At 38.7% G+C, this 17,609-nt stretch overlaps 1 protein-coding gene across 2 annotated transcripts in view; it reads right to left on the minus strand.

The window, feature by feature from the left end:
* TOX3 (TOX high mobility group box family member 3) overlaps window positions 1-17,609 on the minus strand; it is a 105,801-nt gene that overhangs the window by 13,261 nt on the left and 74,931 nt on the right. The window contains exons 2-3 of one of the 2 annotated variants that reach the window (XM_032424049.1): window positions 16,687-16,752; window positions 12,016-12,267 (exon numbers count right to left, since the gene is read on the minus strand). In XM_032424049.1, coding sequence (XP_032279940.1) covers window positions 12,016-12,267; window positions 16,687-16,731 — 297 coding nt within the window. In that variant the 5' untranslated portion in view covers window positions 16,732-16,752. Of the gene's footprint in view, window positions 1-12,015; window positions 12,268-16,686; window positions 16,870-17,609 lie in introns of those variants that run through there. The other variant, XM_032424050.1, reaches the window with a different exon arrangement.

The following is a 17,609-nucleotide window of genomic DNA, read 5'->3' on the forward strand; positions in this document are numbered from 1 at the left end:
TAGCTTCTCTGGAAGTTACCGCAGTCCCTTCAAAAGTAGCCTTCTGTTTTTGGCAGTCATACAAAAGGCTTTAGAGTTGTTGCTGCTTCTTTTTTTAATTCCAAAGAATCAAAGAAATGAAGACATGCTTTGAAACAACTTACTTTAAGACTTGTCATTTAGTGTGAGTCTGTGATTTTTATTCAAACCAAATTCTCTTGACTCACAGTGACCCAGAATCTAATTTTATACACAAGCCTACAAATTTTTAAGTGTTCTTTTGAGTCTTTCTGATAAGACTTATTTTTGCTCTTTAAATAAGCAACAAATGAGTTGTAAATATCTAAATTGGAGCGTTTGGTTTCTTAATATTAAATATATAAACACCACTAAATAAGAAGCTGTAGCTATCAACAGGAAATTAGTTGAATAAATTATGATCTACCGTACCATAAGGTATTATGAGGCTTTTTAAAATAATGAATCAGATTTATGTGTATTGACTTAGAACAGGGTTTCCAATCTTGGCTCTATTGACATTTTGAACCAGATAATTCTTTGTCGTGGGGCTGTCCTTTGCCTTGCAGGATGTTTATAGCAACCCTGGCCTCTATTAGATGCCAGTAACAACATCTCGCTCCCCACCAGTCATGACAATCAAAAATATCTCCAGACATTATCCCTTGAGGGGCAAAATTCTCCCACCTGAGAACCAGTGACCTACAGTGATATCCAAAATATCGTAATTGAAAAAACAAGTTGTAAAATAATTACAGAGAATAGCTCCCCACCTTTTTTTTTTTTTAAAGGAGTATCTAAACTTCTAACAATGGTTACATTATAAGGGGTAGAACTGGAAGGGTAAAGAGGAGAGCTTCTTAAACATTTCCATTTAAAAAAAACACAAAATGAATAAAAAACTAACACACTTTAGTCAGGAAAAGCTAAAAACATCAATGAGTCATTAAAACAGTATAGGCTAACTGTTAGGGTTTCATCTTAAATATATAAACTTCCCATTCGTTAATAATTTGAGTTCTTAGGGCGCCTGGGTGGCTCAGTTGGTTAAGCGACTGCCTTCGGCTCAGGTCATGATCCTGGAGTCCCAGGATCGAGTCCCGCATCGGGCTCCCTGCTCGGCGGGGAGTCTGCTTCTCCCTCTGACCTTCCTCCCTCTCATTCTCTCTCTCTCAAATCAATAAATAAAATCTTAAAAAAAAAAAAAAAAAAATAATTTGAGTTCTTAAATTGCTGTGCCATCCCTGGAAAAACATGTCACATGTACCAGAACAATCCCACTCTTCCCTGTCTCATTGACAATATCGATATCCTCTTCCACTGTTCCTAAAATATCACATTCTATTGGCAGGTGTCCCTGTGCTGACTTGAATCACAAAAGTGGATTTTACATTTTTGGTTTGTCCTATTTTTTTTTGATTAGCATTCTACCACTCAGTTAGCCTTTTCTCCTCAAAAATTTGAGCTGTCTACTCTTCCATGTTCTTTTTTAAGATTTTTTTTTATTTATTTGTCAGAGAGAGGGAGTGTATACAAGCAAGGGGAGTGGCAGGCAGAGGGAGGAGCAGGTTCTCCACTAAGCAGGGAGCCCAATGTGGGACTCCATCCCAGGACCCTAGGATCATGACCTGAGCCGAAGGCAGACGCTTAACCGACTGAGCCACCCAGGCGTCCTTACTCTTCCATGTTGTTTTGAAGTTCCACCATTGTTTGCTTAGATCACGGCCACCCTCCAACTACTGGCAATTAAGCTATCTTCTTCTTTTTACTTTTTCTAAGTTTTATTATTATTTTTAAAGTAGGCTCCATGCCCAACGTGGGGCTTGAACTCACAACCCCGAGATCAAGAGTCACATGCTTTACTGACTGAGCCAGCCAGACGCTCCTTAAGCTATCTTATTCTTTATTCTACACTCCATATATGTTCTTCAGAATGCATTTTAAAAGTCCTTTCAGACTTAATTTAAATCTAGATGTTTTAAGTATTTACAAGCAACTTCCAGGTCCATTTGAATTAAGTATTTTAATTTGGACTGTAAAAGAATAAATTAGCTGACTGGCATGACCGTGAAATATGACGATCTGATTGATGCAACTTTCTCATTGACACAGAAGTTGCATTGCTCCAATGCCTATGAAAATTAGCACGTACAGATACTTGATTGACTTATCCCACATCTATAGCATTCCAGATGGATCTCATGGTCAAAGAGAAGGCCAAGAAATAAGTTTTCTTGGCTTCATCAGCTCTTTCTAGCTTCTACCTGCAATGTCACGGAGCTAGCTTGATGGGAAAACTGTGTTCGAGGGAGCCATGGCCCAACGGTGGAGGCACGTGTCGACAGAGAGGGATGAATGGGGCCCCGGGCTCTCTACCACCATCACCCTCCCACCCCGCCCTTCAATGAAAGCACTCTGTATTCATTTAGTTTATAAATTGAGAGTGCTCATAACATTTTACTTTAAAAAAAAAAAAAGAGAGAGAGAGAGAAATAATGGGGATTTTCTGCTGTGGAGACAGGGGGGAACACCACTCATGAAGCATCCTGGTAGTGGGGCCCAGGTGTTGCCAAAACTTAGAGCCATCCACACAGCCTTCATGCTGGCAAACATACTGGCCCCGTCTTTCTTATCTCCCATGGGACAATACACCAAGAGCTTCTAAAGTCTTTTCAAATAACTCCTGAACCACATCACTGATGCCTTATGATGTGCTAGCATTTGCCATGGTCTACAGCTGTCCCATAATAACTTCCTATGCATGAGGATTACAGTACAGGAAGATTAATGGTAAAAGGGTCTTTTTAGAAATTCAAGTTCCTTTAGGGCCACCGATTATTCACAACTACCTTGGGGAAGTTGGTGATTCTGAACAGTTCCAATCATTTTTCCATAAAAAAAAAGGTAACCTTTGAAAGACACTTCCTTTGATCTTAGGATTCCCACTTAAAGAAAGATGTCAGCTCAGTTTAAAGGTTACTTATTGAGCACCTGCTATGTGCCAGGCCAGAGAAACCAATACACCAATGCTCAAATCCTTGAAAACTAGCACGCGATTCTTTTAAACACTACCCGAGTTAAACATAATTTAGAACGGACTAATAGATTTACTCTGACAAAGCACAGGCAAGAATAATTCATATATACTCCTCAAAAATTGCTCGCAATTTCTCCTAGTAGCCACGACACAATAAGGAAATATATAACCATAGATAAAGCCCTAAGAAATTTAATGCATTTTTGAAAATCATTACCTCTCACTTATTAAAATTCAGTCTTAAAAGACTTACCCATGATCACTGAAAGGCAAAGCAACTAACTAGTGGGTTATAACAGATTGCCACGATTATATCCGACGTAAGAGCTGAATGCTGGTAGCTTTCACAATTGCATTTTCTATCTAGAGTTCACTTGTATCATTTCCAAGGCGGTGCATCCTTTGGGAAAAACTCATTCCTCTCTTCTTGGTCTCACTCTGTCCTCTGATGTTATTAGATAAGAGCTTCCCAACCTCAGCAGGATTGACATTGTGGTCTGGATAATTCTTTGTTGGGGGAGGAGTATCTTGGGCATGGTAGACTGCTTAGCAGCATCTCTGGCTTCTACACACTAGATGCCAGGATCCTCCCCTCTCCAACCTGGTTGTGACAATCAAAATGTCTCTAGATATTGGCAAATGTCCCCTGGGGGTGGGAGGCAAAATTCCCATCGTTTGAGAACTACTTTATTAGACAATTATAATGAAAACATCTTGGGTGTGGAGGATGAGGAGGAGCCAACCAGGAAAGGAGGGGAAAGAAGTCATGTTCCAGGCGGAGGGAACAGCATGTGCAAAGTCTGAGGTGGGAGAGAGCTTGGCATGCCTAAGAAATGGAAAGGATACCAGTACAGGTGGGAGCAGGTTAGGCCAGGTGAAGAGTGAGATGCAATGGATCGGAGAAATGGGACTGAGCCAGACTGTGCAAGGTGGGGTCATCAGGGAATGCTTCCTGAGGAGGCAACCCACTAGAGCCAAGGTGTAAAGGGAGAGTAGAAGCTACTAAGCTAGAAAAGAGGGAAGAGCATCCAAGGCAGAGAAGAGTATGTGCAAAGGCCCGGTGCACAAGGAAGTAAAGGAGAGGCCAGTGTTACCAGGCCAGGAAAAGCAGGACTGGCTATGAAACTGGAGAGGCAAGGAATGGCCATAAAATGGTAAGTCTTATAGTCCATTCTAGGAAGTCTGCATTTTATTCACAGTGTAGACGGATGTCACGGTAAGTATAAAGGCTTGGTATCTATCTAGCGGGGTTATTTATTCCAATAGATATTAACTGATCGCACCTCCTGGGGCAACCCATCTGAATCCATGGTGGGCAATTTGATTATAATATAAATATAAATATATATCCTAACACTTTAAACTACGTTTTGAAGAGCACCCAAGCCTTTCTGAATGGGCAGGCCATGGATTTCACAAGATAATAGGACGCACACTGCCTTCTATTTGCCCATAAGTACAACTCAACAAAGCCTTGAAGGTTTGCATAGGTCTTGGTGTGGGGAGTGCTCAGCTGAGGCTCGCCTCTCTTTCCACCTGATAAAAGAGCCTCTGTCTTTTTTTTTAAAACAGGAAACCATGGAATGGATATTTCTGGTAGTGGTCCCTCATTTTCTTAAATTGCCTGAGATCCAGTCTATTCCTGAACATTAATTATTTGAGTGAACTGTTAAAATCTGAATAATTTTATATTAAAAAGCAAACTTTGGATCACTAGCATAAATTAAAATCTGGGGACACCTGGATCAACGGAATGCCAAATAAATACCAAGAAAAGGAAACAACACCGTTGTAGTCTTCTAAATATGGGGCCCGCCTAAGGCTCCAAGCCAGACCTCTGCTTTGTCTTATTTAAAAAGGATAAAAGAGGTGTGGAAGACTTATTAGCCCCAAACCGAGACTTTTTCCTGGACTTAATCAAGATTGAAAGAAATTGGCAAGGTGAAAAATGTCCTCACTGTGTAAATTACAATGGGGTATTACCCTGGCCAGGCTTCATATAAAGATATGTGGGAATTTGGGGGTGGGGGGGCGGTTGGTGGTGGTGGTGGTGGGAAATGGGCAGTTTGTTCTTACTTTCTCAGCCAACAAAATTCTACCTCCTCTACATATTAAAATCTGTTTTCACTCATTCCATCAGGCCTGGAGCAAGGGCCGGTCCTCCATGACATCTTCTTGGTGCATGAGTGGGACCGCTTTCCCTCCCCACTGGCATTTATTATAATATCTTTGTGCTGCACACTTAGTAGTCTATAATTACACATCCTCAAGTATTGGGTTTTGGTTTCTTTTGCAAATGCAAGATAGAGGCTTTCAAATTGATATCTTATCTGAGCTATCACACATGATTACTCTGTTTTTTTCTCACGACGGTGCTGCTTACTTCCACCTGGGCTGATTTTGCCATAAAGGATTTTTAAACATCTAATGTGCACCTTCCATGCACATTTACAAATAAATAATCTCTGTAACGATCCAATGTTAGGTTTTCATAACAGAGGATAGCATCTAATTAAGAAGCAAATAACCCAAATATATTAGCACGTGTGACTAAACACATTTGCACTGGGGCGGTTTTTTAATCAATATTTCTTGAGAAATGGAGCAATTAAACAATTATCAGTAATACAAATTGCTTTGTATTAATAAAGATCAGAGAACTACGAATATAAAATTCAGGTCGGTAATTTCATGCTCAATTATTTAAGTTATGTCCCACAGCAACGTTAAAATTTTGTCTCCAAATGAACAACAATCAACTGTCACGCACAGCTAGTGTATTACTAACCCCAGTAAACCCTGAAACAAACACCGTTATGACAAATGCATAGCAAGGATAATTACAGACCTACATACCACAAATCTTAACTTCATCAAAATATCTGCACTGAAATAGATAATTTTTACTTAATAGCTACCCTCAGGGTTATAATCAAACATACCTACACATGAGTGTTTTGTGAAAAACAGTCTTCCCGAAAGTTAATTAATAGTTTCTTAGCAAAATAAAGTTTCCAAGAGTTTACCATAAAACACTTAATGGTATTTCACCCGTAGACCCTGTAACTCCTCTGTTTTACCAAGGAGTCAGCTCCGTGCTGATCTAATTCGGGCCTCAATGAAAAGTTTAAAGAGGAATTCCGTGTTTACAGCTGTTTATACCTCAAACGGCCTCTCTTCCATTTTTACTTAGTAGTCAAGGAATGCTCTTAATAGCAAATACATAGTCTTTCATTCATTCATATATGCAACAAATAAAATATTTACTGAGCGCCTAGTGTATTCCAGCCCAGACACTGTTCCAGGCGTGAGCCTGACAGCAGCCCATGAGACAGGCGAGAGGAGGGGACAGGCTGTGCATGGGCAAAGGAGGCCATTTCAAAGAGTGACAGGTGCCACGATGAAAGGAAATGGGGCAAGAACACACAGAGTAACCCTCATCCCTCTAAAAAAATGTTTGAGCCTCATGCCAGTTTTATTCGGCAATCTGGGGGATTTAAAATGGTGTCTCTCCTGTCCTTGACCCATGGTGTTGGCGGTATGACCATATAGTAGGAAACTATAGATTATATAGGCTAAAAACAAGATACAATAAATCACAGCATAACTTTCTAACAATACTTTTCCTTGTGTGTTATCAATCAAGCAAGTGATCACGTGTCACACTTCACACACAAGCTAATTGGTGTCTAGCAGAAATTTGGAACATGCTCCCCTTTAAATAGATGACCCTAAAGTTAACTCAACCTTAAAGACAGAATAAAGAATATTGATTTTAAACTGTGTATGGTACAAGGCTATTTGCTCTACAAAGAAAGGCAGCTCAGGGGCGCCTGGGTGGCTCAGTTGGTTAAGCAACTGCCTTCGGCTCAGGTCATGATCCTGGAGTCCCGGGATCGAGTCCCGCATCGGGCTCTCTGCTCGGCAGGGAGTCTGCTTCTCCCTCTGACCCTCCCCCATCTCATGTGCTCTCTCTCTCTCATTCTCTCTCTCTGAAATAAATAAAAATCTTTAAGAAAAAAAAAAAAGCTCATAAAAGTGCCTGTGGCCTGTGTATTTGGGGCAGGCAATGGTCAAGGTGTAGTAACCGCTAAATTAAAAGTGACTGTGGATGAGAAGCATCTTTTAAAGCAGTCACCAGACTCCGAGTTTTTGGATGACCTGGAAGAGGCGCTGGTATTCAAGAAAGCCACTTTGTCCATAGAATAACCGCTCTCTAATTGTTAAGAACAATATATGGCACTTTAGTAGGTCTCAGCAAATATCTGTCAAAGGTTCATACCATTTCAATTTGATAATTTGTTTTTTTTTTTTTAAGATTTTATTTATTTTAGAGAGAGAGAGTGAGAAAGAGCATGAGAGGGGGGATGGTCAGAGGGTGAAGCAGACTCCCCATTGAGCAGGGAGGCCGATCGGGACTCGATCCCGGGACTCCAGGATCATGACCTGAGCCGAAGGCAGTCGCTTAACCAACTGAGCCACCCAGGCGCCCTCAATTTGATAATTTGGACTTGAAACAGATAGGTCCCGCTCCACTCAAAGTGGGTGTTCTGTTTAGGTAAGTTGTGCCTTTTCTACTGTTGACTCAGAATAAAAATACTTTTTTTGAGCATCACTTGACCAAAAATAATATCTAGCTGAAGTAATCATTCAATCTGTATGAGAGAATGTCGGTCCCTCCAATGGCTATGTGGCAGTTGTCCTGTGGAACGTAGCTCTACAAACCCTATTGACAATGGCAATGAACATGTTCATAACAATAATAAGGGCTTGTTTTAATAGAACGTTCCACGCATTAAACACATTAATGACCCATGAAATAACTGTTTTATCTGTAACACATTTAGCAACATGGCTAAAACAATGTATTAATTGAAAGTCTGCTACTTCTCTAAATGTAAGATTTTTTTTTTTAAGTATAAAAATGGCATGAAAGTCATTTCGTAAAAACGAAAATAATTCAACTTCGAAATCAGAGCCGTAACAAACGACTGTGAGAAAAACTTTGAAAATAGGCCTGGTAGTTTTCGATGTGTTATTCTGATATAGCCCCATTTCTCTGGTTAAAAGTGATATCTGTCCAGAGTGTGACTTAAGAGTCTTATGAATACTTTAAAAGCTTTTAATTTTCTTCTCTGCATGCATATCTTCTAGGGGAACTTTTATCTCTCCTTTTCTTTTTCCTTAACAGGTACAGAGACTCCCGTACTCCAGTATGCCTCCCCTCACCTCCTGCCTTTTCAATTTCCTAACTCTATGTTTGATATTACCAGAGTAGCATTTTCTATAAATATGCGGTATCACAATTAAATCCAAAGCAATATCAAACAGAAAAATGTCAGTCCTCTAAACACGAAATATAATGTATGAAGAAAAAGTATGTGAATTATCAGTGTGTTTTATAAATTCTCTTTTGGGGGGCATACAAACTATCAGACTAGAGACAATTATTTTACTGTCTGTTTCTTGGATATCAAAAAGAATTTTGAAATTCATCAAAGCTAACCTTCTGTTATGTACAACAGGCTAAGCTGAAAAGAATGTTAACAAGTTCAATTTTCATTCAATCAGCACTACTGCTCTCTGAAATGTTTCATTGCAGGAAAGAAATAAAAATAATCTATATGGTAATTATGAGGATGAATCCCCCAGTAACTTTCAGCTACATGAAAGGTCAGTTCTATTCAAGATATTTTATCAGTCCCCTGCACATACTCCTGTCCTGTCATTTTAAATCTGAACAGCATTTTATTTTCCCATTTACAGCTACCTGCAGAATTAAGTACTTAAGCCAAATAAGAAAAAAAAAAAAAAAAAGAAAAAAAAAATGTTGAATGCTGGCAAAGGCTATAATAGCACAGAGATAAATCGTTCAGCTGCTCTCTCAAGCCTCTAGGGCTGCAGATTTTTCTTCTCCTGGTGCACTGTGGGTATTCAAAACTTGTTCAACATGATTTCATTTCATTTCAGGCATTGCCTCAGAAAACTAAATTACAGAATCAATCATACAGAAGGTCAGAGTGAGACTTCATTACAAGTATTGCATGCTTGCATGAATATCTTTCATTTATGACTGACCCAATATGTCACAATAGCTGTCTAGTAAAAATAATCCACTTTCTGAAATTGATGTACTACTGATGTTAATGCTACTCAGCAGGCTGGGCAGATTATAGAGAGGTGTTAAAAAAAATGAAACACCAAACCCTTTGGAGCTCATGTTGTAGATTTTTAGAATTGCAATCTTTTGGAGATTAAAATAATTTCCAGATGATCATCTGTACTGACAATAATGCTTAGAGGTAAAGATTTTTTAACCAGAATATACTGTTGGTTTTGACTGGCCAGCCATGTCCTGTTTTAAAATAGACATATCCACCACACGCAAATCAGGGTTGTTTCTTGAAGTCACAAATGCATCGACATTCAATTTTTCAACAATTTGCTTTTGACTACGAGGGCATTATTTGCGTATTTTGAAATGTGAATGCTAATCACTGGACTCTTTTTAATCCCTCCTTTTTGTTCCTGCTTTCTGTTTTTACATATAATGGCATAAATTTAAGGAAGATAAACACGTGCTTGTTGCCAACAAAAATGCAGCTAATCAGTAATGTGACAGAACTGTCAGTCTTTCTAAAGGAAAACCAATGAAGCTCTGAAGAAAAGCTGGTTCAATACAACATAAACAAGCTGGCTTTTCTCCTTCTGGGATAGTCTTAATTCACCGCAGCAATCCTTAACAGACAACCATACTCATTTGGATAATAAAACTTCTTACTTGCATAAGGTATGAAATATCCAAAGCACACTGGGAAGCCGAATGCATGATGTATAAAGTATTATTTATTATTTTTCTGGTGACCTTCCTAAGGGAAATCTCCGAGGAGCTGCTGTGGAGTATTATGATGTAGCCAGCCAACTCGGTACCCGGAGGGAGATATAGAAGAACCTTGACATAGCCTATTTTTAACCATGCCTCTGGCGATTCTGAATTCAAGTTTATAGGTGAACATGTCAGGTAGTACATAGAACAAAGCCAACGACACATTGTATTCATCATAATTCTGTCCGAGTACATTTTATTTTTTCCAACATTTGTGATTTAAAATCCCATGACATTTCTTCAAGGTGAAATTCTACTAGAATTTTCAACAAGATTAGTTTGTTTCAAGCCAAAATAAATATCACTCAGGTTCAGCAAAACTTCAGAAAGGCACTCCATAAATGTGATGAGGTCCATGTAAATACCATGACAACAGCCTGCACTTAGCTAAAGCACTTCTACTTTTAAAAATCAATGAAATAATTCAACTGCTTTAGTGATTAGCAATACATTACAAAAGAAGCATTAAAAATTGAGTCCTCTCTCCCAAGGCCAGTCCGTGAAAGCATTGTTCTTTGAGTGTATGTGAATATCATAATTATTTTATGATTCCATCTTTAGTTCTTTCCAATATAGTAAATTCAATTGACCATGAAATGAAATTTCATAGTCAAAATGCCTCCTTTACACTTTTTTATAGCAGCAATAACAGTTTTATAGCTTTAAGGCAAGGTAATTCATCAGATGTTTAATTTAAAGGCAGATTCTTATATTATTAATAAATATTTACCAATTTAATAAAATACACATTTTAGCATGCATTATATGGTCTTTTAACTATTTCTGCAACTTAAATGAGCCTCGCTGAGCATCTATGAATAATGGCGAACCCCGGTAAACTCCCCTGGTGACTAAACACCCTTTTTATTTTTATGATTTCCAGGCACAGCAACTGCAAGCCTGACTGTAGAGGAACAGAGGACAGAACCCTCCATTCCAGTGTCAAAGGGACAAAAATGTAAGAAAGTCCACAGGAAACAATTATTTGCGATGGCGAGGAACGTTTATGAATACTTAATGACCATTTCCCGACTGTTCGCGGCATTCTTTTCTGACAAAAAAGTAAAAATAAAAACCCTGATGTTCAGCTCAAACACAAAAGATCACAAGCAAAGAAAATTATGTTGCCACAATCCTATTTGGGAAAGTAATCTTATATTTCAGAGAGCACACTGAATCTTTGCGCTGCTAATCCACTATATATTTTGCAATCATCTGTTGTTATCTGGGGAATTAACAATGAAACCAATAAACATCACTGGCATGGTCCTAATGTGCAGAGAAATATGTAAACAAGCAATAGGATTTGTTTTTTGTTATACCAACACATCTGTTTCATTTTAGCAGGGTTAAAAAAAGAAAGCCCTATAAACTCTTAATCTTGTTTTAAGATGTCTGCTTAGTACTTCACCTAGATAGACACAAATGTATTATATATACTATGATGGAAAAAAACCAATCCCAGCAGAAGAGTTTAAAATACTTAAGCAGATTTACTCTGGTGATTGCTGACTATAATTGCACACTAAGAAAAATAGAACCAAAATTATTGCATTAGTGATTTTGGCCCTCTGGAGTGCCTTGTTCCATGTTCATGACAATAAATAACACAATTAGGTATATTTCACACAATAACCCACTCTATATTTTCCTCTGCTGGCTATGAGCAATTTTTTTTTTCCCTTTCTCTGTATCACAGTTTGATATTTCATTTGAGGTAGGCGCAAATCATGTATCATAAACATTATGTTATAATCCAACAAAAGCAAAAGACCTAGGTACCCGGTAAGGGCCTCCATTTCTAAAATCTCTCCTGGGCAAACTTTCGACTCAAGTACCTCTCTGTGTTAGACCAAAGCCAAGGGAAGACTGGCTACTTCCAAACCAATGGAGCAGACTTGTTGAAAATCATTTCAAGTCAGAAGGATCTTGTTGGGTCATCCTCCTTCAGGTGATCGTCAACCAACCCATAACCTTCTTGTCCCTGTGTTTAAATGGCACTGGGAAGAACAATCCTCAGGTCTCTACCATGAGAAGGGCAAAAGATTAAAAAAAAAAAAAAAAAACACTTTCAAACAATAAATGTAGCACCTACCATATGTAACCCACTGCTATGAAGCACGCCATCTTGTTCCACGAGATTTCTTGAGATTGTAATGGAAGGAAGATCCAGGCTTTGAGGGGGAAACTGGGGTGTGAATTCACTTCCCTGGGAAGGCAATGGATCGCTGAGGCCTTGAAAGGGTAGAAGAACATCGGGCATGCCCAGGGCAGGGTCTGACTCTGGAGGAGGCGTGATAGGGGGAATTTCAAACTCCTCATCCCCGAGGCTTGGCGTATGAAATGTCTGCTAAAAGGAAACAAAAGAGAGACATCTTCATATTCTGTTCCTACATCTTATTTCTCCTTGGAGGGGAAAAGAAAGATTTTGCATGAAAACACTGTATAGCTAGGCCAAATATTTATTTCTCAAATGAAAACATCTTAAACACAGATTTCCATATATAAAGTTTTGCTGATCATTCTGATTAAAGATTTAAGTCTCATTATCATATGGTTTTAATGGAGTATCAGTATTAACAGTTTTTTAATGCGTACTTAATTAGCAACATCTGTCTTTGTTGTTAGTTGGAGCATCAGCGACATTAGATTTGGCTATATAACAAATTGCCACTTTATTGATATGTTAGCGAAACAGCTCAAACTGCTTACATTATCCACATGCTTCATAAAATGCTGACGATTTTGTGGTGCACACACACAACATTAATCCAGAAGCGAACATTACACATATTTACTTTCTGCCACAACATATAGAACAAGTAATATTAAATTTGTGGTTTGCTTTTTGAATTTCCTTATTGGTATATTCCCAAGGGCAGTGAATGTTTCTATGGAAATTGTTACGGTTTGTAATACACAATTTTATATAAGGATTATCAGAACATATATTAGAAGGTCCTGGTGCTTTTATTTAAACTATAAGGAGAGTTATTTTCTTTTATGATGCTTTTAGTATGTATTTATGAGAACACTTCTGGCAGTCTACAACTTTGAAAGACTATCTATTAGGGGCGCCTGGGTGGCTCAGTCAGTCAGTTAATTATCCTGCTCTTGATCTCAGATCAGGTCTTGATCTCAGGATCTTGAGTTCAAGCCCCACATTAGGCTCCACTCTAGGTAGAGCCCACTTAAAACAAAACAAAACAAAAAGAGACTATTTGTAGAACGAGCATAGAGATATCCGGATAGAGATGTACTAACTCCAGTGATGTTGCTCACTTTAGACAAGTGTTATTTCTCAAGACCTAAGTAAACTAATGCACTACTTTGTTCACTGCTACTTAGATTCTTAAAGATTGCGTTTTAAAATAGGGCCTTTGGAGGCAGATCAGGGCCACCATGTTCTACTAAGCTAACCACGTTTCTTAAAATAGAACTTGGATTTTGTGGGGTCAGGGTGGGGGGGCTCGGTCTAGGATACGAGTTTTGGTGGGGTGGAGGGGTCAGATATTTTTTGTTCCTAGCTCAGAGGATCAAAGGTATAGTCCATTATTAGTAGCATTTTTTTTTTTTTGAAGAATTAACTGGTGCAAGATAATTTGAATCTGCTACAATCAGTTAAGAGAACTAATTAAGGGGGTGCCTGGGTGGCTCAGTCGTTAAGTGTCTGCCTTCGGCTCAGGTCATGATCCCAGGGTCCTGGGATCGAGCCCCACATCTGGATCCCTGCTCCGCGGGAAGCCTGCTTCTCCCTCTCCCACTCCCCCTGCTTGTGTTCCCTCTCTCGCTGTGTCTCTCTCTGTCAAATAAATAAATAAAATCTTAAAAAAAAAAAAGAGAGAACTAATTAAGAACTACAAACCATCATTCTTCAAACTATTAATGATGCTATAACTTAATAACCACTTGTGAGAAAACAGAAATGAACTCAAGGAAAAACAAAAAAAAAACCCAACAAAACCAAACCATTCCTTGCATATAGAACCTGTCAACTGGTAATTGTATCTTCCCAGAAATAAAGAGGTCACAAGCTATGGGAGGCTATGGTGGGACAAGTGAACATCTTGAGGCTCCTGGCAGATTCAATATATGCAAAACATGAGAGCATAAAAACGTATTTGAAAGCTAGAATGAAGTATGAGATTCTTTGACATATTTATTCTAATCCTGACCCCCCAAAAAATGTCACTGTCTGACTGCGGTACCCCGAGTTCTCAAACACAAAGGGATGGATTGGCCACAAACGTGGTTGGCTAATGAACATAACCCTATAGCTGCATTTGCCGTTACTTTGGCACTAATGTGGTCTAGTAACAGATGCAACTGTAATTTGTGACTCATTTGCTACCCCATTACTGCTTAATGAAATCTAACATATCACATTAACAATACGGATAAACACTCATTCTTGATATGTGGCATTTGGCTGTTTTCATTACCACTGTAATTAACACTTGAAATATTATTTCAATAAATATTTAAAGTACTTTAAAAATGGTCAGGGTAATCATGACACAGACAGAAAACATAAAGCAAATGTGTGAATTTCAAACTCAGAGTATCCGAGTCCCCGTGGTGTTATCTACAGGGCAGTATCTATGTGAAGGGAATTGGTTTCAGGCACAATTTCAACTTTACAGCATTCAAACCTAAAGTCTCCCTGAATTAGTTTGCACTCATTAAAATGTTAAAAAACCAAATAAATTTACTTTTAATGCAATGATTGGGAAATTAGGCACATGCTATAATGCGGTGCATTAACATTTACTTGGGCATTATTTTTTGTTCAAGAAAAGATGTACGGCAAAATCATTGCATCAGATTAGCGCTTAAACTCTAACATAAAGCATGTCTTCCGCTAGGCGGTCAAAATTAAGGAGGCTTTCGTTTTTATTTTTGTTAAAGAACAGAGAGATGTCTTACGTATAATACGTCCCTGTGGTGTGATTTTTAAAAAAAACAAATTAATTTTAAGGAAGAATCGAGTCCGTTACTATAGCATAACCTAGCAAAACAATATAATAAAACGACATTATAATAAATAACCAAGAAAATGTTAAAATCTTAAACCACTTTCAAAAAGAGGTAATATATGAACTATACAGTTAAGCACTCCTTAGAGAAAAGAGCAAGTGCAAATCCTGGATATGTCTGAGATGATACAATAACCACTTCTGGCCGCACCACCAACAAAAAAAGGACACTGACTTTTGCAGCTCTGCCGCACGACCACTACCAGGTTCATCATCGCGAGTCTATCACGATTCCTTTTTACAGACACTGACTCTTCAAGTGTTTACCTTGAACATGTTAAAATAGTATGTACATGGTTAAATACCATCTGTACTGAAATGTTCAAAACATTTGTTCCTTTTGATAAAAATGCAAATCCGGAGAACTGTTGTATCAACATATAACAGCCAATGTCTGACACGGTGAATTATCACAGCTGGAATTAAATTGTCTCTGAACAGCTGCTGGGGGTAGAGCTTTCATCAATGTTTGATTCAAACGTAGGGAAAAAATCCTACAGAATGAAACATCATGTTGTCCTTACAGATGGGGTCTGTGTTCATTATCACAAACAACACAGCCGCCAGGCCTGGACAATATCCCTTATCTGGGCCGAATTCTTGGTGAGAGAGAGGATGGTCACCGTAAAAAATGATTAATCTACGAATACCCTTAATTCCTAATTCCCCATTTTTTCTAACAATTTCTCCAAGTTAATTTCTTTCGTACCCACTTGCTTCCCTGTACCAAGATCATTTACAAAGCCATTATGATTTTCATCCTCTGGGGTCAAGCTAGTTCAGTTTCCTATATCTGAATGTATTTGGAAAATGAGGACTTTTTATTACGGGAACCCCAGGAGGAAATGTCCCATTTGGGCCACATGCACCTGTGTGTTCTTGTTTTAAAATCTGAAATCTCACCGTTCGCCCTTTTTTTTTTTGGAAACTGTTTTCTTGATCTCATCAAGATCGAGGTTTTTCTGGAGGGCAGGCCAGTGAGCCCAGACAACGGCCGTAGGTCAGTAAGTAGGGAATGCAGTAAAGACAGCAACAAGAAGACGTTTGCTCCATTTGTTCCAGTATGTTCTAGACAGACCCAGAGCCCCCACGGTGCTGCCTCTAGAGTCGGCCATCCAGTTTTCCCCCCACGATGGCCAAGTCTTGGAGCATATCCTTTTATTCATTCATTCTATCTATATTCATTGAACACCTACTATGCGCCAGGCACCGTAACAGGCTGTGGGGAATCTAACAAGAGAACAAAACACTCACTTCACCTCACTACCCCTGAAGACCCAAGAAACTATAATACTTTTCTGCCACATCATTTCCCCAACCATGGCATCTTAATGAAATTATCCCCAGAGCTAAGTGAAGTTGAAATATTTTCTAACGAAAAGTCACTTCCATCCTTAGTTTTCAAAATCACCACTTGATTTGCCCAGATACCAATTCGGGTAGATAGATTTCATGTACTTTCTTCCGTATTTACTTTCGTTTGCATGCGTATTTCTTTTCATCAAGAGATGTGTGTGAATTACTAACGTGCGAAACAGCCTCTGGACAAGTGATAGACTTGTCAGGTCATTTTCTTTTCCAAAAGGTTTTTCTCGTTTCTCCTCCAGAGTCGTTACCTTGCACCACATAAGAGAGATAAATTCGATACTTTGCTTTTCCCTTCAAGCCTTTTAAATGATCTAAATGACACACAAAACATGAACAGACATATGAAGACCGACACCACCTACCTCACTGGCTGCAAAGAAAGCATTGTTTGCCTCAGCCATGTTCATGTAATTATTGTTACTCCCAAACTGAAAGAAAACAGATAGTTTTACGTTAATATGCAGAAAAATAAAGAATCCTGGGGGTTTACTTAATACTCCAGTGGGATTTGGCAAGAATGCTGGTGTCACGAGATAAAAGAGTGGTTTTCCTCAGACCGAATGGGAACTGTGACAGAGGCTCTGGGCTACATGCTGTCGTTTCTCAGAAAACAGAGCACAGAGTTAAGCTAACTTGAAAATTCTAGAAAATGTTGTTGTTTCTCATCAAGACTGGCGGCAAAGGGAGACGATTTACAAACATTTGGCCAACTGGTCACGAGTGGGTGTGGTTTGCTGAACTGGCATTTGTCAGAGGGTGGAAGGCAAAGTTCCCAAGAAAATCACCTTGACACATTTTTAGAGCAGGTTGGGATTTCGTAGCGTACTTTTCAGGAACAGATGTCACAAGTGTGAGGAGGTTAAAATGTGAAATAAAGGGAATGGAATTCAATTCTTGGGACTCAAATTCTATTTTCTTGTGAATGGGGTGTGGCGTGAATAGAAATAAATAATGAGACTAAAGAGTATTTTTTTAAATCTCCAAACAGAGTTGAAAACGGTATCTATGTCCATCAGAGCTGTTGAAAACAGTGATATTTAATCTCTCAATGTAACATTATGTGCAAAGAGGTTTAAAAAATAAGCGGGATCCTATGAACACAGCAATTTTTATTTAATTCCCTAACACAATAGCCTATTCATACCATCACAAATAAGACTGTGTCAGCATTTCAGACATAAGCTCTTTACTGTGAGAGACCTGTTATCAAAATGTAAAACTTGGATTTTGCCAGAAATGTATTTTCAGGTTCAGATGGTATAAGTAGGCACGTTTTGTTGCTTTA

Source organism: Phoca vitulina, unplaced genomic scaffold, assembly GCF_004348235.1.
Source record: "Phoca vitulina isolate PV1807 unplaced genomic scaffold, GSC_HSeal_1.0 scaffold30, whole genome shotgun sequence".
In the NCBI taxonomy this organism is placed as follows: Eukaryota; Metazoa; Chordata; class Mammalia; order Carnivora; family Phocidae; genus Phoca; species Phoca vitulina.